General features: G+C 45.3%; 1 protein-coding gene across 3 annotated transcripts in view; it reads left to right on the top strand.

Annotated features, from left to right (window-relative positions):
- Positions 1 to 15: 15 nt before the first annotated feature.
- Positions 16 to 18,518, top strand: part of LOC136648830 (DGAT1/2-independent enzyme synthesizing storage lipids-like) — a 33,297-nt gene continuing 14,794 nt past the window's right edge. The window contains exons 1-4 of one of the 3 annotated variants that reach the window (XM_066625085.1): positions 16 to 119; positions 3,176 to 3,292; positions 14,461 to 14,813; positions 17,221 to 17,385. In XM_066625085.1, coding sequence (XP_066481182.1) covers positions 14,522 to 14,813; positions 17,221 to 17,385 — 457 coding nt within the window. In that variant the 5' untranslated portion in view covers positions 16 to 119; positions 3,176 to 3,292; positions 14,461 to 14,521. The remainder of the gene's footprint in view (positions 120 to 3,175; positions 3,293 to 14,460; positions 14,814 to 17,220; positions 17,386 to 18,518) is intronic. The other 2 variants (XM_066625086.1, XM_066625087.1) reach the window with 2 other exon arrangements.

The raw sequence follows: 18,518 nt of genomic DNA, 5'->3' as shown, positions 1-18,518 counted from the left end.
GGAGAGGCGGAGCGCTGCGGGGCTGAACGGAGGCGCACGGGGCGCGCAGCGCAATCCTGGGCCCCTTTGCTGAGCTGATTGACATTCTCAGAGCTCAGTGAGATTCTCTCCTGCTTAAGGTTACAATCCCCACACTTTCCTGGGAGTAAGCCCCATTGACTACAGTGAGATTTACTTCTGAGTAGACATGCATAGGATTGGGCTCTCAGTGTTCAAAAGATGCAGCCCTAACAAGGAGATCATTTCTAACTCTTTTTTAGGGAGTGAGAGTGCAATCCTATGCACCCTTTCCTGGGAGTAAGCCCCATTGACTACACTGGGATTTACTTCTGAGTAGGCATGCATAGGATTGGGCTGTGAGTTCCACTGACTGCACCATGGAACTGGCTGCACACAGTAGACAAATCCTGGAGCATTTGGTGGGCTGCTGTGAGATACAGGAAGCTGGACTAGATGGGCCTATGGCCTGATCCAGTGGGGCTGTTCTTATGTTCTTATGTTCTTATGACAAGCAACCCAGCCTTGTGGTGCTGGTAACTTTTCCTCTGGGACCAGTAACCACACCCTGAGTAAGGCTGCAATCCTGTGCACACTCACCTGGGTGTAAGCCCTATTGAATGCAACACAGGTTACTTCTGAGTAGACACACAAGATTGTGCTGTTTGTCCTCAGTCATTGGGGTTCAAAGAAGGGCTCCTATCCTAGGAGCTGAAGGTAGTGGTGTAGCTAGAGGGGGTGCAAAGCACTAAATTTTGCACGGAGCCTTTCCATCTGCGAAACCTCGTGCTTTGTACCCCCTCTAACTATGCCACTGGCTGAAGGTGTTGCATTCAGAATCAGGCACAGGCATCATTCAAGAGTTCATATTGGTGGCAATTTTGTGGCATTCCAAGGAATTTGTGATCTACTTCGATATGAGCGTCAATAAGGCTGTTTATCGTGTTTTAAGAAGTAGGCTTCACAAATAAAACTAGCAATGGTATTTGGACGGAAAATGTTTTGAGTCATACCTGACTTTAAACTGGCTGCAATTTGGGGCAAAACCCAAAGTGCTGCACAAGGACCAAACTGCAAGTGGCAGTGCGAAGGTATCTTTAAGGGCAGAAGAAGATACCTGGTGAATCTGCCCAGCAGATGCAACTGGAATTTAGTGAGATGCTGCATTAGGAGATGGAGATTCCCTGTTGACGTTGTGACTTGTGTGAATTTGAGTTCTGTGGTTGCCCCCAGGTTAGAATGAGATTTGGTTCAACCTTCATTTTGTAACCCCCAAAGAACAAGATTCTTTGTTTGTCACATTTCTCTCCCTAATCCCACATGGCAGTGGTTCCCAATCTTTTTTGACTAGCGGCTCCCTTGACCTACTGGTCCATTGGCCACAGCTCCCCATTAGGGCTACAGTCCTATACATTGTATAGGATGGGCAGTTTTTTGCAAGGATTGCATGGCTCCCCTGGCTGGTGTCCACGACTCCTTGGGCACCCATGGCTCATAGTTTAGGAACCACTGCCATGTGGCATAGATTTCCTGCATTTATATTCTCTGCAGATTTGCGCACCTGATTATGTCTCTATGGTCATGGCTTGTATGGGCTGGTTCTTTTGCAATAAACTCAAGGCCAGACTAAATGCCACATAAGAGTGCTGTGGTTAGAACTTCAGATACTGTTTTCTCTTTTGAACAGAGTAGAGCAATCTGGACTGAAGCCACAGCATGATGGAAGGGGAGATTAACTTTTGGCCCTCCACACCAATTCTCCAGTGTAAATCCTTTCCCACAGATTTGCTATTAATTGCAGAAGGGCAAAATTTTGTGTCTGCAAGTTTTCTCCTCTGTGGTTAGTAGCAGCTTTGGGAAGGCAGTTTAGATCAAGCTGTGGCAGTGATGGAAAGGCAGAGCTGCCTATCTCCATGACCCTTAGTCCCATGACTCCTATGCACCATGACCCTTAGTCCAAATTGGGGGCCCATGGAGGCCTTCTGCAAAAGAAAATAGCCTGTTATTGATGGGTCTTAAGGAAGAGTGCTTTTTAAAAGGGTACATAGTGGTCCTGCAATTGCCACCACCTGCAGGGGATTGGCAGGGGCCGCAAGAAGACCAGCATACTGGCTTTCTGGTAGTATGTGAACTTGTAATGTTGCATGCATGCACCTGCACAGACATACACGCACGCACCCCCCCCCTTCAGATTGGAAGAATGGGCAGCAAAATGGCAGATCAGTGGTGTTCCTAGGGGACAGGAGAGGCAAAAGCCCCAGGGTGCCACATGGGAGGGCCAGCAAAATTGCTCCCCCCACCCAGTTGTGCCCCCACTGCAAGTGCCACTGCCCGCCCTCCTCTCCTTTAAAAAAAATAGTGGAGGAGGACAGGCGGCCCTCAGGGAAACACAAAAAAGCTCCAAGGGTGGCCATGAGTCTTTCCATGCCACACTGGGGGCTGCCTGCTTCTCCACTATTTTTTTTAAAGTGGAGGAGGAGGGCATGTGGGGCTCTTCATATGTTCTTATGACTGCCATCTGGATATATCCTTATGCCTGTGGTTCCCAAACTGAGCTGTGGCTCCCCAAGGAGCTGTGGACACCAGGCAGGGGAACTGTGGAATCCTCATGAAGAACTGATAGAATTGTAGCCCTAATGGTGAGCCACTGCCAGTGGCCCTGTAGTTCAAGGGAGCTGCCAGTCGGAAAAAGTTTGGGAACCACTGCCTTACACAATAGCCACCTTGCCTTAAAAGTACAGGCAATGCTATAGTAACATTGAGAGAAGTGAAGTGCAGATAATTATAAATGAATTTCACTTTGCTGGGAGATCTGCTCTGTAGTACCCAAAACATTAGAATTAATCCATTCCAGTATTCTGCTCAGTTGTTTGGTGAGTGGCATCCTGGTGCCACTTAAATGCAAGCTCCTGGGGTGTCAAACATAAACAAGGCCCTTTAGCAAAGGAAGCTCTTTATCCAGCCTGCATGATAATTGGGTTCTTCCAGCACCACCACCAGTTGCTGAACTTCAAAGTGACACCTCAGCAGAAGTAGTGCTGTTGAAAAGGTGGACTGCTTGATGTTGGGCTCACCCAAACAGTTGTGATCAAGCCAACAACTCAACTAAGATTATTGCCTGCCTTCTATAATCCCTACTTGATTAACATTTACCAAGTCTCTAATACCCTCTCTACAGAACTGGGACACCAAGTGCCTCTGGGAACAAAGTGCCAGGTAAGGGGTTTGGTATCTGGGCGAGGAAAAGGCAAGTAGACCTCTGAGTTTTGGAGAAGGAGAGGACGACGATGAGAAGGTAAGTGTACTCTTTCTAACTCTTTGTCTTTCCAACTCCTTGTCTTCTAACTTTAAATCAACCTTAAATCAACATTGAAATTTAGCTTTACCTAAACTTTACCTAAGTTAGCACCTAATCTAACCTAAGGGAGGGAATCTAAGGTCCAGCTAGTTGGGACACAGGAGCTAGGTGAGGGCAATAAAAATAAATACATAGGTGTGTACATAGGTCTGCTCTGAGCAGGAGCAGAGTCCTACTCATGAGTAAGAGCTCAAGGGTCAGGCACTTGAGAAAATAAATAAAACAGAGGAGGATAAAGTGGAAAGCAAGTTTTTCTACTTTGTTTTAAATTAACCCTATACTTAACCCAAGTTAAACTTAATCTAAGTTAGAACATAATCTAAACATTTCAGTAAATTGGGACACAGGATCTAGGTGAGAGCGAGAAATAAATAAATAAATAAATAAACAAACTCAAATAAAAACTAGCTTGAGGTTAAAGAACAGTCCAGCCTAAGAGAACTGAACTAGGAGGGTAAGAACCTAGGAAGGGCCAGTTCCCAACCAGACAGGGCAATTTAGCATAGTCATTGACCTTTAGGAGGTGATAAGAGCCCCATTAGGCTAATCCAAGCAACCCATTCAGGGGCCTGCAGAGTGGATTAAGCCCATCAACAGCCTTTTGTCTTCCTGAGCTTTTGTAATCTCACCTGGGAAGACCAGCCCCCCTTTCAATCAGCAAGGAGGGAGGGAGGAGGAGCTAGCTAGGGGTATAAAGCTAGTGCCTGCCATCCTGTGAGCCTTGGGGCTGGAGGATTCCATCCTGGAGAGGAGGGAAACAATCCCCTAGGGGGGACCCCTTCTCCAGGTGACAGGCCTGTATCTGAATGCACTCAGGATACTCCTCAGCAGGAGGGGGGGTCGGGGGCTTCTTGTAGTGGGTGATTTGATTATTAGAAACATAGAGAGGGGGGTTTGCGACGGATGTGAGGACCGCATGGCGACTTGCCTGCCTGGTGCAAAGGTTGCGGACATCACTTCTCATCTAGACAGGCTGGTAGACAGTGCTGGGGAGGAGGTAGCGGTTGTGGTGCATGTCGGCACCAACGACGTGGGCAAGTGTAGCTGGGAGGTCCTGGAGGCCAAATTTAGGCTATTAGGTAGGAAGCTGAAAGCCAGGACCTCAAGGGTAGCGTTCTCTGAAGTGCTACCTGTTCCACGTACAGGGCCAGCTAGGCAGGCGGAGATCAGGGGTCTCAATGCGTGGATGAGACAGTGGTATAGGGAGGAGGGGTTTAGATTCGTTAGGCACTGGGAAACGTTTTGGGACAAATGGGGCCTGTACAAGAGGGACGGGCTTCACTTGAACCAGAATGGAACCAGACTGATGGCGCATAACATTAAAAAGGTGGCAGAGCAGCTTTTAAACTGATCCCTGGGGGAAGGCCGACAGGAGCCGAGGGGCATCCGGTTGGGGACTCCTCATCTCCTTGGGACGAGGATGGGGAAGTTAGAGAACAACAAGACAAAGGCAGAGTAGGAGAAGAAATTGGGAATGGTAGTGTGATGGGATGTGATAGATGGTTTGGCACAGTGAGAGGATGCGGGGACAAAGGAGCGAATAAGCAGCCCATCCTGGGGCATTCCGTGTACAAATGCTTTTATGCGAATGCCCGAAGTCTCCGAGCAAAGATGGGAGAACTGGAATGTCTGGTGACAAAGGAAAACATTGACATAGTGGGCATAACAGAAACCTGGTGGAATGCGGAGAATCAGTGGGATGCCGCAATCCCGGGCTGTAAACTCTACAGGAGGGACAGGCAGGGGCATGTTGGAGGTGGGTTGGCCGTTTATGTTAAGGAAGGGATCGAATCCAAGTAGAGATTGAAGGAGGGTCCGACTCCACCGTAGAATCTCTGTGGGTTAAATTACCAGGCCTGTGGAGCGATGTAATACTGGGGGCGTACTATCGTCCTTTAGACCAGAAATCGGAAGGGGACCTTGAAATGAGGAAACAGATCAGGGAGGTGACAAGGAGGGACAGGGTTGTAATCATGGGGGACTTCAATTATCCTCATATAGACTGGGTCAATTTGTGTTCTGGTCACAAAAAGGAGACCGGATTCCTTGACATGCTAAATGACTGTGCCTTAGAGCAGCTAGTCATGGAGCCCACCAGAGGACAGGTGACTCTGGATTTAATATTGTGCGGTACACAGGACTTGGTTAGAGATGTCAATGTTACGGAGCTGTTGGGGAACAGTGATCATGCTGCGATCCGTTTCGACATGCACGTCGGGGAAAGAATAGCAGGCAAATCTCTCACAAAAACCCTTGACTTCTGACGGGCGGACTTCCCTCAAATGAGGAGGCTGGTTAGAAGGAGGTTGAAAGGGAAGGTAAAAAGAGTCCAATCTCTCCAGAGTGCATGGAGACTGCTTAAAACAACAGTAATAGAGGCCCAGCAGAAGTGTATACCGCAAAGAAAGAAGAGTTCCACTAAATCCAGAAGGCTGTAAAGGGCAAGGAAGCATAAATGGAAGTCTTGCCCTAATGAGGAGAATAAAAAGGATCATAAACTGTGGCAAAAGAAATGTAAGAAGGTGATAGGGGAGGCCAAGCGAGACTATGAGGAACGCATGGCCAGCAACATTAAGGGGAATAATAAAAGCTTCTTCAAATATGTTAGAAGCAGGAAACCCGCCAGAGAAGCGGTTGGCCCTCTGGATGGTGAGGGAGGGAAAGGGGAGATAAAAGGAGACTTAGAGATGGCAGAGAAATTAAATGAGTTCTTTGCATCTGTCTTCACGGCAGAAGACCTCGGGCAGATACCGCTGCCTGAACGGCCCCTCCTGACCAAGGAATTAAGTCAGATAGAGGTTAAAGGAGAAGATGTTTCAGACCTCATTGTTAAATTAAAGATCAATAACTCACCGGGCCCTGATGGCATCCACCCAAGAGTGATTAAGGAATTGAAGAATGAAGTTGCTGATCTCTTGACTAAAATATGCAACTTGTCCCTCAAAACAGCCATGGTGCCAGAAGATTGGAGGATAGCAAATGTCACACCGATCTTTAAAAAGGGAAAGAGGGGGGACCCAGGAAACTATAGGCCGGTCAGCCTAACTTCTATATCGGGTAAGATGGTGGAATGCCTCATCAAAGATAGAATTTCAAAACACATAGACGAACAGGCCTTGCTGAGGGAGAATCAGCATGGCTTCTGTAAGGGTAAGTCTTGCCTCACGAACCTTATAGAATTCTTTGAAAAGGTCAACAGGCATGTGGATGCGGGAGAACCCGTGGACATTATATATCTGGACTTTCAGAAGGCGTTTGACACGGTCCCTCACCAAAGGCTACTGAAAAAACTCCACAGTCAGGGAATTAGAGGACAGGTCCTCTCATGGATTGAGAACTGGTTGGAGGCCAGGAAGCAGAGAGTGGGTGTCAATGGGCAATTTTCACAATGGAGAGAGGTGAAAAGCGGTGTGCCCCAAGGATCTGTCCTGGGACCAGTGCTTTTCAACCTCTTCATAAATGACCTGGAGACAGGGTTGAGCAGTGAGGTGGCTAAGTTTGCAGATGACACCAAACTTTTCCGAGTGGTGAAGACCAGAAGTGATTGTGAGGAGCTCCAGAAGGATCTCTCCAGACTGGCAGAATGGGCAGCAAAATGGCAGATGCGCTTCAATGTCAGTAAGTGTAAAGTCATGCACATTGGGGCAAAAAATCAAAACATATAGGCTGTTGGGTTCTGAGCTATCTGTGACAGATCAGGAGAGAGATCTTGGGGTGGTGGTGGACAGGTCGATGAAAGTGTCGACCCAATGTGCTGCGGCAGTGAGGAAGGCCAATTCTATGCTTGGGATCATTAGAAAAGGTATTGAGAACAAAACGGCTAATATTATAATGCCGTTGTACAAATCTATGGTAAGGCCACACCTGGAGTATTGTGTCCAGTTCTGGTCGCTGCATCTCAAAAAAGACATAGTGGAAATGGAAAAGGTGCAAAAGAGAGCGACTAAGATGATTACTGGGCTGGGGTACCTTCCTTATGAGGAAAGGCTACAGCGTTTGGGCCTCTTCAGCCTAGAAAAGAGACGCCTGAGGGGGTCATGATTGAGACATACAAAATTATGCAGGGGATGGACAGAGTGGATAGGGAGATGCTCTTTGCACTCTCCCATAACACCAGAACCAGGGGACATTCACTAAAATTGAATGTTGGGAGAGTTAGAACAGATAAAAGAAAAATATTTCTTTACTAAGCGTGTGGTTGGTCTGTGGAGCTCCTTGCCACAGGATGTGGTGATGGCATCAAGCCTGGACGCCTTTAAAAGAGAATTGTAAAAGTTTCTGGAGGAAAACTCCATTACGGGTTACAAGCCATGATGCGTATGTGCAACTTCCTGATTTTAGAAATGGGCTATGTCAGAATGCCAGATGCAAGGGAAGGCACCAGGATGAGGTCTCTTGTTATCTGGTGTGCTCCCTGGGGCATTTGGTGGGCTGCTGTGAGATACAGGAAGCTGGACTAGATGGGCCTATGGCCTGATCCAGTGGGGCTGTTGTTATGTTCTTATGTTGTTATGTTCTTATGTAAACTTTAATTAACATATTAATCACTATCTCTGTAGCAATATTCATTAAAGGGATAGGTCTATAGTGTTCCATTCAAATTTTGAAATCTTTAGCACTTAAAAGGGAAATGTGAAAATGCCATGGCTGCTGTGTTGTAATCACCTAAAAGTTGACAAGTTAATGCAATAGGAGCATGATCACATCTATTTCACATGCTCTAATGTTTACTAAAAAAGAGACTGATATGAGAAAATAATCTAATCAAAAACAATTATGGTGAACTGAAGAAATAAGTAGGCACTCCATTTCCTTTAATCATAGTGCATGGCACAGATCAATGAAACCCAATTCTCCTTAATAGGCTCTAAATGTTTCCATCATCAAAGAGTGGGTTCCGCATAAAGGGGTACTTCAGTCTAAATTAGGATCTGGTGTATCATTAAAATCTCCATCAATCCCCAAATAGTCTTAAGATATATTTACCAAGTAACTCAAGCACTGATGAAGCATATCTAGAGAGTTGAATTCCAGACTATGGACACAATCCTATCCTGCGCTGGAACAAGCAAGCCAAGAGGCTTGTGCTGTATCCAGCACAGGATTGTGACCAAAAGCGTCTTACCCAGAGGCAAAGGGAAATTTTTCCCCTTACCCCTGGGTAAGTGCTGCTGGCCCCAATGGGTCTTCTCAGACTTGTGCCACCTCTGGAGGTGGCACAAGTTCGAGAAGAGCGGGGCGGCTGCTTGAATCCGGGAATGGGGATTGGGATCCACATAACTGCCGGATCCCAGCCCCACCTCCCTCTTCCTGCCCGCCCGCCTCCAGGGCCACTCACTGCCCACCCTCCCCTGCCCAAGAACGCCTCCCTTCCTCCTCGTCTCCGCCTCCCCCACGCCTACCTTTTATTCTTGCGTCAGCCCAGCTGGACCAACGCAAGACTTGGCCGGGAATCTCCTTGCGCCGACGCGGCTTCCTTGTAAGGAGATGCAAGGAACTATCTGAAGGATGCAAAGCTTGCCATGGGTCAATCAAACCTAAGTCTTCAATATATAGTTTAAGCATTGACCTGACTTTAGTGTTAGTTTTGAAGAGGAGATACTATGATCAAGATATGAATCTTCATTAGAATCCATAATGAAATAATGGCAACCAAAAGCAATAGCTGTTGGCATCCTTCAGTCTCGGAAGGCTATGGTATCGCGCTCTGAATGGTGGTTCTGGAACAGAGTGTCCTCTCCAGTGCACGAAGCCTGGGTAAAGCAAATAACGATAGTCTATGTATCTTTCACCCCCACTAATTTTTCAGAAGCACAAGCTTCAAGGAGGAGGTGAATCCCTGTGACCCTTGAATGCTCTGGAGAAAAGAAAACCCCTTTATTACAAGGTGAGCTAGCTGCTAAAACAGCAGCTGAGGTGTTTTGCAGGCTTACAACAGAGCCGGATAGCTACCTCCCCCCCCCCCCCCAAAAAAAAAAAAATACTCTCAGGACCTAGAGACAGAGGTCTTCACTAAAAAACAAAACCTCTCAAAGAGGGGGTGCTACATGATCTTTGGCTGACATGTAAATAGCTTGAAACCCACCCACCCCTTTAACATTGAGCTGGATCTGCAACAGCTCAGTCACTATGTTTTTACAGTGTTGGAAATAGCTCTTTCCCATAGATCTTTGAAAAAGAAGGCTTTGGGAGAGAAAAACTGAAAAAGTTTATTTCTTTGTGCTGTGAAGTCAAGCAGTGAAGGATTATGCAGTTTTTGCACAGACTTTTTGGTTATAAGCAACAAAAAGCATAGCGGGGAGGGCGAGAATTTCCAAATGACTGAGGTTTGATTTCTGCTAAACAGTCAGCTACAAATCAAACCTGACTCATCAACATTTTTCCTAATAAACACATTAAGTGTTGCTAGGATCCAGCAGTAAAAAAAGCCTGTTGGCTTTCAAATGGCTTTCAAATGGCTCAGACATTTTGCTATTGTCATCACCTAACAACAGAGGTGATAAATACCCTTTCACTTAGACCAGAGACAAGGCAACACCTGAAACTGTGAGGGGGAGCTTACATTGTGTTCCCCACATGTAACTGTGGGTTTTAACTAGCCCAATTCACCCAAGAAACAATAGAAAATTATCAAAAGTGGGCTGAATGAGACCCCTGTTCCTACTGGGGTTGCATTAGTGCAACGGTATGTTCCACAGGCAATTACATAGCAGTGCCAATGGGACATGTGCTGCATCCTGCAGTTGGTGGCATTCACGGAGACCTCCTCAAAGTAAGGGAATGTTTGTTTCCTTACCTAGAAGCTGCATTGCCCTGATGTCAGTGTTGGAAAGTGAGTTAGAATTGCACCCTTAATATTATTTATGATTCCGAAAGAGACAAGGTTAGAGTCAAACTCAGAGGTTGAAGTCAAATCCTCTAGAATAGCTGCTGCAGGAGACAGGAAGCTGGATTGGATATTGGAGGTGGGTAGAGATGGACCTCTTTGCCTCTTCTTGGAAATGGAGGAGATTTTCTGTGCATTTCTTTCTTGAGAATGATGGATTTAAAAAAACAACTTAACTTTGTATATGCTTGCAATACATTATTTAATGCTTTGGTGTTGTGTTTCTGTTGGGGCAGGGTGTGATGTAATTGAAAGAAATGGTTGCCTTCTCCTGACAGTGAAGCTGTGCTAGTTTAAATTTCTCTTTTTCTTCTCCCCCCCCCCCCCTCACAGTAAAGGGGCAGGATGTGGCTGATTCCTGCTATCTAGTTGTGACTTAGGTCAGTGGTTCCCAAACCTTTCACAGTATCAGGACCTACTTTTTAAAACAACAATCTGTTGGGAACCACCAAGAAGCATGGTGGTGGTCAAAGGCCACAACGGCACTGCTAATATGCCACATCCCCTTGGGTCCATTTGAACTTGTGCCATGAGCTGGCACAGATCCAGGTAGACTCATAGGGTGACAGGGAGCTTACTTGGGTGTAAGAGAACAAAAGTTCCCTTATCCTGAGGAGGCTCCCTGTTCATCCCAACACCATAGGATGTAATGCATGCCTTCATGGCAGGGTTGCATCAGCACTGGTGTTATGTGATAGGATGGCCTGTCCTCCTATCCTACATTTATTTTTGAATAAGTCTCATTGATTTTTACAGAATTAGCTTTCAACTAAACATGCTTAGCATTGCAACCATATTTTTTAAATGTGCAAAGAGCTTTTAGGAGTCCCTCTGTGTTGTGTATGAAGGGTTAATTATTTGGGGGAGTCTGCAGAACAGCTGAATGTAGTTGGAATGATCTTGTGCTCAGGAGTCTGGAACAGGTGTGTAGGATTAGAGGGTAATGGGGGGTGGAGCATTGGGGATATTTAAGTAAGGCTGTGCCTATGTGTTTTATCTCTTCTGTAACTAATGTAATAAATGGATTTCCTGGTCACTCTTGGGTTGGCGTTATTTGGTAAGGCATGGAAGTGATCTGTTCTGGGAGAGCTTGCCTCTTAGGTTGGGAGAAGAATGGCTACTGAGGGCCAGCTTGAGGCCTTTGGTGGGATACTTATGCAGAACGCCTTGAATTCTTTTTAGTAGCAAATGGAGTGATGAACGTTGCTTTGAAGCGGGCCGTCTTGTTCAGCATGTGTGTGGCTCTGCTACTTTTGAAATTGCCCAGAATTTGGCAGCTCCAACGGAACTGAGGAATATTGCTTATAAGGACATTATGACATTGCTAAAAAATCATTTTTTGCCTCAACCATCTCGTATTGTATGCCGACATGCTTTTTATAAATGTGACAAGCTGGAAGGTGAGACTGTTGCTGCTTGTTTGGCAGCACTTCGTCAATTAGCTAAAGCTGTTAATTACAGACCTGGAGGAAACACTATTTAACCAGTTTGTTTGTGATGAAAGATTACAAAGGAATCTTTCTATTAAGGAGCAATTGACATTTCAGGCAGCAGTTAAGGAAGCTCTGGCTCTTGCAAAAGCAGAGGCACTGCCAGAGATATCCATCCCTCTCATAGCCCAAGGGCTGCTCAGAAGTTGGGAAGCGCCTGCCATGAAGAGGCCGTGTCGGAATGGTCAGAGGGAGAGGAGATACTGCGAATCTGGCAAGAGAGACTAAAGTGGAGCAACCGTTGGGATCCATCAGTGCCTAGTTCTAAGGCTCAGAGAATTCTTGATGTTAACAACCAGGGACTGTGTGCAAGCTCTGGGGGAGGTGATTGCCGATTCAGGGAGGTGAACTGCAGAACTTGTGGCAAGAGGGGTCATATTGCTCGCATATGTGGTAGTAAGAGTTTTAGAGGACGTGAGGAAGATGGGGAGTTCGTAATGGGAAAGTCCATCAGGAATCAGTGTGGCAGGAGGAGGCATATACTACATCTATATATCCTGTCCAGAGCTGACTACTCGAGAGAAAATACATGTAACTGTAGAAATTCAAGGGTCCCCTTGTGTGATGGAAGTTGACTCTGGGAAGTTGACACTTTCTATTATTTCTGTAGAGACCTTAGAAATGCCCCCTGTTTGGAGCCCATTGGATTAGTGGTTACAGATTTTCAAGGAAACCATGTCCCTGTTCAGGGCACTGGTAAGTTTAGAGTTCAGTATAGAGGCTTTGATGGCTTTCTGGATCTGATAATTGCAGAGGGTCATCGAACTAGCCTTTTAGGTTTGGCATGGTTTGATCCATTGGGCATTCAAATTACTGGGATCCATAGTATGAGCCAACAAGATTATGAGGCTATTTGTAAGGAGTTTGCTTCAGTTTTTGAGGAATCCCTTGGTTGTTATATGGGTCCCCCCATCAATTTGCAACTTGACCCAGCAGTTTTACCAGTTAGAATGAAGTTATAGAATGAAGGTTGACTTCAGTGATGGAGGCCACTTTTTTCTCCTGTACCAGCAAACCCAGATATTTGAATCCTTGAACGTGCTTGATTTTGATTCCATTGAGGTGAACATTAGTCTGTGATCCTTCTGTGGTCATATCTTTGCACATTGATTTTTAGGCTGTTTAGTTGTTCTAGCCATGTTTTCTTTGGTGCCTTCTGCCGAATTTTCCAGCTGTCAGGTTGCTGTCGCCAAAGAAGTTTGTTTGGAATCCGGATGGTATCCATTCTGCAAACATGGCGAAACCAACGGAGCCTGCATTTCTGAATCTGTTCCATGACTGGTGGTTGATGGTCACACCATGTCCAAATTATTTCATTTCTATGGCAATTGTGGCAGGAGATCCCAAGTATCTGCCTCAAGCAACGCAGATACATCTAATTTGTTGATGTCTGGTTTAAGGTTAGCCGAGAATGCAACAACTACCATGGCATCAGCCTCCTTTCAGTCATTGGCAACCTTCATTCTATGCCTTCATTCTAACTGGTAAAACTCCCAGCCCCTGGGAACTGTCTGCTTTCCCACTGGACTGTTCCCATAACAAGCCACGAAGATGGACTCAAAGCAAAGCAAATGACCTCAGCTGCAGCTGCTCATATCACCCAGTGGTGTCGGGGTGGGATGAGTTGAAGGCACATTACATAGTGGTTTCTCCAGAAACTTAAGGCCTCTACTTATCTCTTGCTTGTATCAACCTGACCAATTATCTGTGCACCTGTGTGATAAGATGCATTTCAAGCAATATTTTCAGTAACAATATCACACGCAAAGTCTTAATGCAATGGCATCACAAGGGTTGGAGTCACCCCATTAACTTTATTTTAATGTATAACAGTACCAATCACCCAGCAAATCAGTAACCAGCAAAAAACCAATGGCCAACTTGATGACACTCACAGAAATGGAATGTTCTAATATTATCTCCAATACATGGAAATAAGAGCTGACTCATATTAACACCTTATTGGTCCCTGCTGAGTCATAATAACACCTTGTTGACTCTTAGAACTATCAATCTCATTGGTCAGTTTTGAATCAAGGAAATCCATTTTTGGTTACATAAGGCAGTTTTATGTCTTCTTTTCTGGTTAATTGGCCATAACCTTTGACAGAATATAGATAATTCAACATTGTTTGCTTCATTACATTCTGCATGAAATTACCTTTCCAGTGATATGGAACTTGATGGCATTTTTCATAAATACAAATTTTCCAAAATTTTGGCCACTAGTGGTGATATCCCCCTCCGAGGGTGTCTCCCGGTACAGTCTTCACCCCCTGCTGTACGATGTCATTGCTCACAGAAAAGCCTCAGGTAGCTCTTTGGATCCCAGTGTTGGTCAATAATCTTGTCCAAATTCTTGGGGACACCAGACTTTATCCATACATTGTATCACGCCCAGGGAAGGTACAAAACGTTCTGCTACCGGTGGCAGCACGCCAAGTGCTGCTCCCTTTATAATCCGATGTTTATAATCTGCTTGTTCCACTTCCAGTATTCTCCTGACAAGCTTCAGGAATCCATAAATGCTCACTTCAAATGAGAGGTGAGTTTTATGACTACATGAAGGTTTGTCTCATTTGGAGAAAATCTGGATTGGAGAAGGATGTGTGGATTCCCCCCCCCCCCAGCTAAAGCAAAATGCAGTTTTCCCAAGGGCACAGGTATTGCCTAGATCTAATTTGCATCTAACACTGTGATTCTGATCATTCTTCTTTCCCCCACTCCAGGAAGTGAAGAAACTGTTTGGTTGTGAACAGAACATTCCTTGGCTTGTCTTTTATACCAAAGATGACGGCGAAAGACGCAAACTATACTTTTGGAGAAGAATCAACAACCTGGCTGGCATATACTTTGGAAAATTACCTAGCCTTTATGCCATACCAGCTGGGCTTGTTAGTGACTCTGATAATACTATATTTTCCAGTAATAGCTGTATTATTCGTAATTTATGCTGTAGCCGTCGTCGTATACACTTGTAAAAAAATTTATAAACTGCCAGACGACCCCGATATTGAATCATGGAGGATACCATCCCAAATACTTACATCTGTGATAAATATGCTCGGAAAGGTGTGGCATGGTAGGTATGAGGATTGGGAAATTCAGTCAGAGGAACCAGGGAGTGGGGAAGTAGAGTGAGTGGATGGATTCAACAGCAATGGTGCATGCCAAATCTTATCCCATAAGAACATAAGAAGAGCCCCACTGGATCAGGCCAAAGGACCATCTAGTCCTGCATCCTATATCTCACAGTGGCCCACCAAATGCTTCAGGACACAAGACACAACCTGCGTCCTGGTGCCCTCCCCTGCATCTAGCAATCTGAGGCAGTTTACCTCTAAAACCAGGAGCTTCCACATAACTACCATGACTTGTAACCCATGATGAATTTTTCCTCCAGAAATTTATCCAATCCCCTCTTAAAGGCATCTAGGTAAGATGCCATAACTACCTCCTGCGGCAAGGAGCTCCACAGACTAACTATATGCTGGGTAAAGAAATTTCTTCTTTTGTCTGTCCGCTTTTTAAAACCCTCTTTTTTAAGACTTCCCTGCCTCTTTTCCCTCCATGGGCATACACCACTGAAATAGGTGACATATCTGAGGGGAACTAGAGGTGGCCCCAGAGCTAAGGTACACTAAAAATATTTTTACTTCCCTCCCATTTGCCCCATCCAGCACAGGATGAAACACACCTTTTTTTAGCACAGTTGCATTGGGGCTGGAGGTGGGGAATAGGAGGGCGGGGACCTAAATGTCTTTCGAAAAAATAAAATAAAATCAGTAGCATAGTATGTTGAAAAACCCATCTACTATTTTTTTTTCTGCTGCAGAAAATTGTTTCTATACAATCAGACTGTCTGTTGATTATAATTGACTTTTCCATTTTAATAAATTAATGGATTAAATCTATACTCCCTTTTTATCTAAGTTTTAGAAATGGAGCCAATCCCACAATATAAAAATTCACAAAAAGGGCCAATATCTTACAAAAAGGCACAAAAAAAGGCCAATATTCAATATCTTGAATATGAGGTGATATTTATGACCATTTCTTCTGGTCCCTGGTGATTTCTTCTGGTCTTAAGCTGATGATAAAGACTCTGTTCCAGGCATATTCCTCTGGACTTGGGGGGGGGGAGGCAGAAGGCTGAAGGATATTTTGATGGACTCAGGGCCTGGCTGATGATATTTAATTCTGATTATGTGCACAATTAGGCAACTAGTTATTGTGTCAGTAAATACCTGCCTGTATATCTGGTAAGGCCTTGTTACACCATTGTCAAGATTCATTTGGTGGTGGCCCCCATTTCTGTGGCATTCCTTGCCTTGAGAGAGGAGACCAGGGCCCTCTGCCAGTTTTTTCTGCCCCTCCTGAAGAGGTTTCTGTATCAACAGGGCTTTGCTAGCCTACAATGAGTGATCTCTCCCATCTTTAGTGGGATTTCTAAATTTGTCTATCTTCTGGACATGCTGTTATGTACTCCTGTTAATCTGCCTATTTTATTACACTTTTATTCCAGAATTTTTAGGTATATGTTAGGCCAAAATCCAAGTTCTATGTGCATTCTAACTAGTAAAACTGCAAAAGTTCCAAATGTCTTCTGAGATTTGTATTCTGTTCACCCAAAATGTGAAGCTCTGGAGTGTTTTGGTACAGCGCATTCTTATTAGTACTAGTGAGAACAAGAATGTCTGAAGACGCTCCAGAGCTTTGTGTTCAGACTAGTTGGAACAGGAAACTAATGAGACAATTGGGAGCTTTGCATTTTTACTAGCTGAAACTAGTTCTAATGGATTTCACATTTTTAAGGCAACATGTATGTGAACTTTTGTCATTTGTATAGGCCAGTTGTAGCATCTGCTGTATCCTGCAGGGGAGTTTAATATTCTGTAGGTCTCTGCAGGGCAAGGGAACATTTGTTCCCTTGCTCTGGGGAAGGCCCCTGCCGGCACAGTGCATCCACTCAGACATGTACCAACAATATTGCTGGTGCAAGTCTGGGTGGGCCCACGAAGACCCATTGGGTCTGGGAAGGGGGTGAGGATTAGGTGGACACCGCAACCTCCAAACCCTCCCCTCCTGGGCCCAATCTGCCCTCCTTCCTGCCCCATTTGCCTCCCTATTCTGCCCATCACCTGCCATGTTCCTCCCCCTCCCCACCTCACTCCTGCCCCTTGTAGGATCTTACTGTTGGTGGCGGGTGTTCATTTGCAGCTGGCTTGTAGAGCTGGCTGCTCACCATTTCAGCATGGACCAGCCTGCACACTTGTGAATGTCACCTTTCGTGATGGCCATAAGATGTATTATACCTCTGGAAAGCTTGTTCGGTGGCATTATATACTGTCAGGATTGGCCTGTAGGTTTCACATCTCAAAGGCCATGCTTTTTCTTGCTTGCTCTTTCTTCCTGGTCTGTGTGAATAAATGTTTGATCTACTGCAGCTCCATTAAACACTACTGAAGAACTTACCTTTCTATGGACAGGTTATGAGGTTTTCGGCATGGACAATATTCCTAAAGGACCTGCAGTCCTTGTGTATTACCACGGAGCCCTGGCTAGTGATTATTTCTTTTTTGTATCAACGTTTCTCAGCACGAGAGGAAGACTGATCCGTTCAGTGGTAGAGCGTTTATTTTCTCATCTGCCAGGTAAAAAGAAAAATCCTGTGACTCTTCACTAGAAGTATTTTAAATTGGTAGTATTATGAGATGTTTAGATCTAGGATTTCAGATGCCAACTAGAGGTTTTTCATTGCCTCCATGCACCTCTCTTCCTCACCACATTTTATGGGTTGGGGAATGACATTGTGTTCACATAAATCTAAATAAAGAGTCTGTAGTCACTTTGTATGATTCTCTACTTCTTTATTCCAGCTGGGTTTCCATACATAGATTAGTTTCTATGCCTTGTTTGCACTCTCCACCCTACGCTCAGGGTCCTTTTCTCTGCAGCGTCCTTAAATGGATGCCCACCTCTTCCCTGCCGACTGCAGCTGGCACCTCCTTCCTCTTCTATTTATCTGCTTATCATCACCATTCTTCTTTCTTCCTTCTGTGGTTCCTTTTTGCTGCCTTTTTAGTATCTCCTCTTTCCTGTTGTTGTCTCCTTTCTGCTGTATCTAACCCTGTCCTCCTCCTATGCTCTTTCACCTTCCCGTATCTTGATCTCTCCTTCTCCTTCTCTGCATCTTCCTCACTGGTGACTCTCCTCCTCCTTTAAATCCCACCCAACTCCCTCTTGCTTCACCTGGCCTTCAGCTCTGTGCTAGAGTGTCTGACTTGTCGCAACCCCCAGTCATCCACAGTGTTTGTGGGATGGTAGCACCACTCCCTGAAGTGGTTTCCTGCTGCTGCATGCAAATGGCACTGCAACTGGGTGGCCAAGTGAAATTCCTGTCCTCAAAATACACAAGCTGCAGTATAGGTGCAGATTTCAAGCAGCTTGGCATTTTTTCTCCCTTCCTTTTTTCCTGTTGTATAAAACCATCTCAGTCAAGGCTAGGTGTAAGTCAGGATGGAGGAGGGGAAGATGAAGGGCTGCTTATCCCCTTTGTCTATATCTTTCTTCCAGGTCAATAATCACTTCCCCAAGCTCTTATTTCGCCTGCTTTGGGGATGCCATGCGGAAAGCAAAGCAGAAACTATTCCATCCCACCAGGTGAAAGAGCAGTTTGGGGAAGCGTGGAAAAGAGTAGGAAGAAAGGGCACAAGCGCCTTCTCTCCATGCAGTCTTCTTTGGCTCAGGACCAAAGGGTAGTTCCCCCCCCTTTTTGGAGGGAGAA

Source organism: Tiliqua scincoides, chromosome 4 (assembly GCF_035046505.1).
Source record: "Tiliqua scincoides isolate rTilSci1 chromosome 4, rTilSci1.hap2, whole genome shotgun sequence".
Classification (NCBI taxonomy): Eukaryota; Metazoa; Chordata; class Lepidosauria; order Squamata; family Scincidae; genus Tiliqua; species Tiliqua scincoides.
Note: the sequence above shows the minus strand (reverse complement) of the source record. Positions and strands in the feature narration are given on the sequence as shown.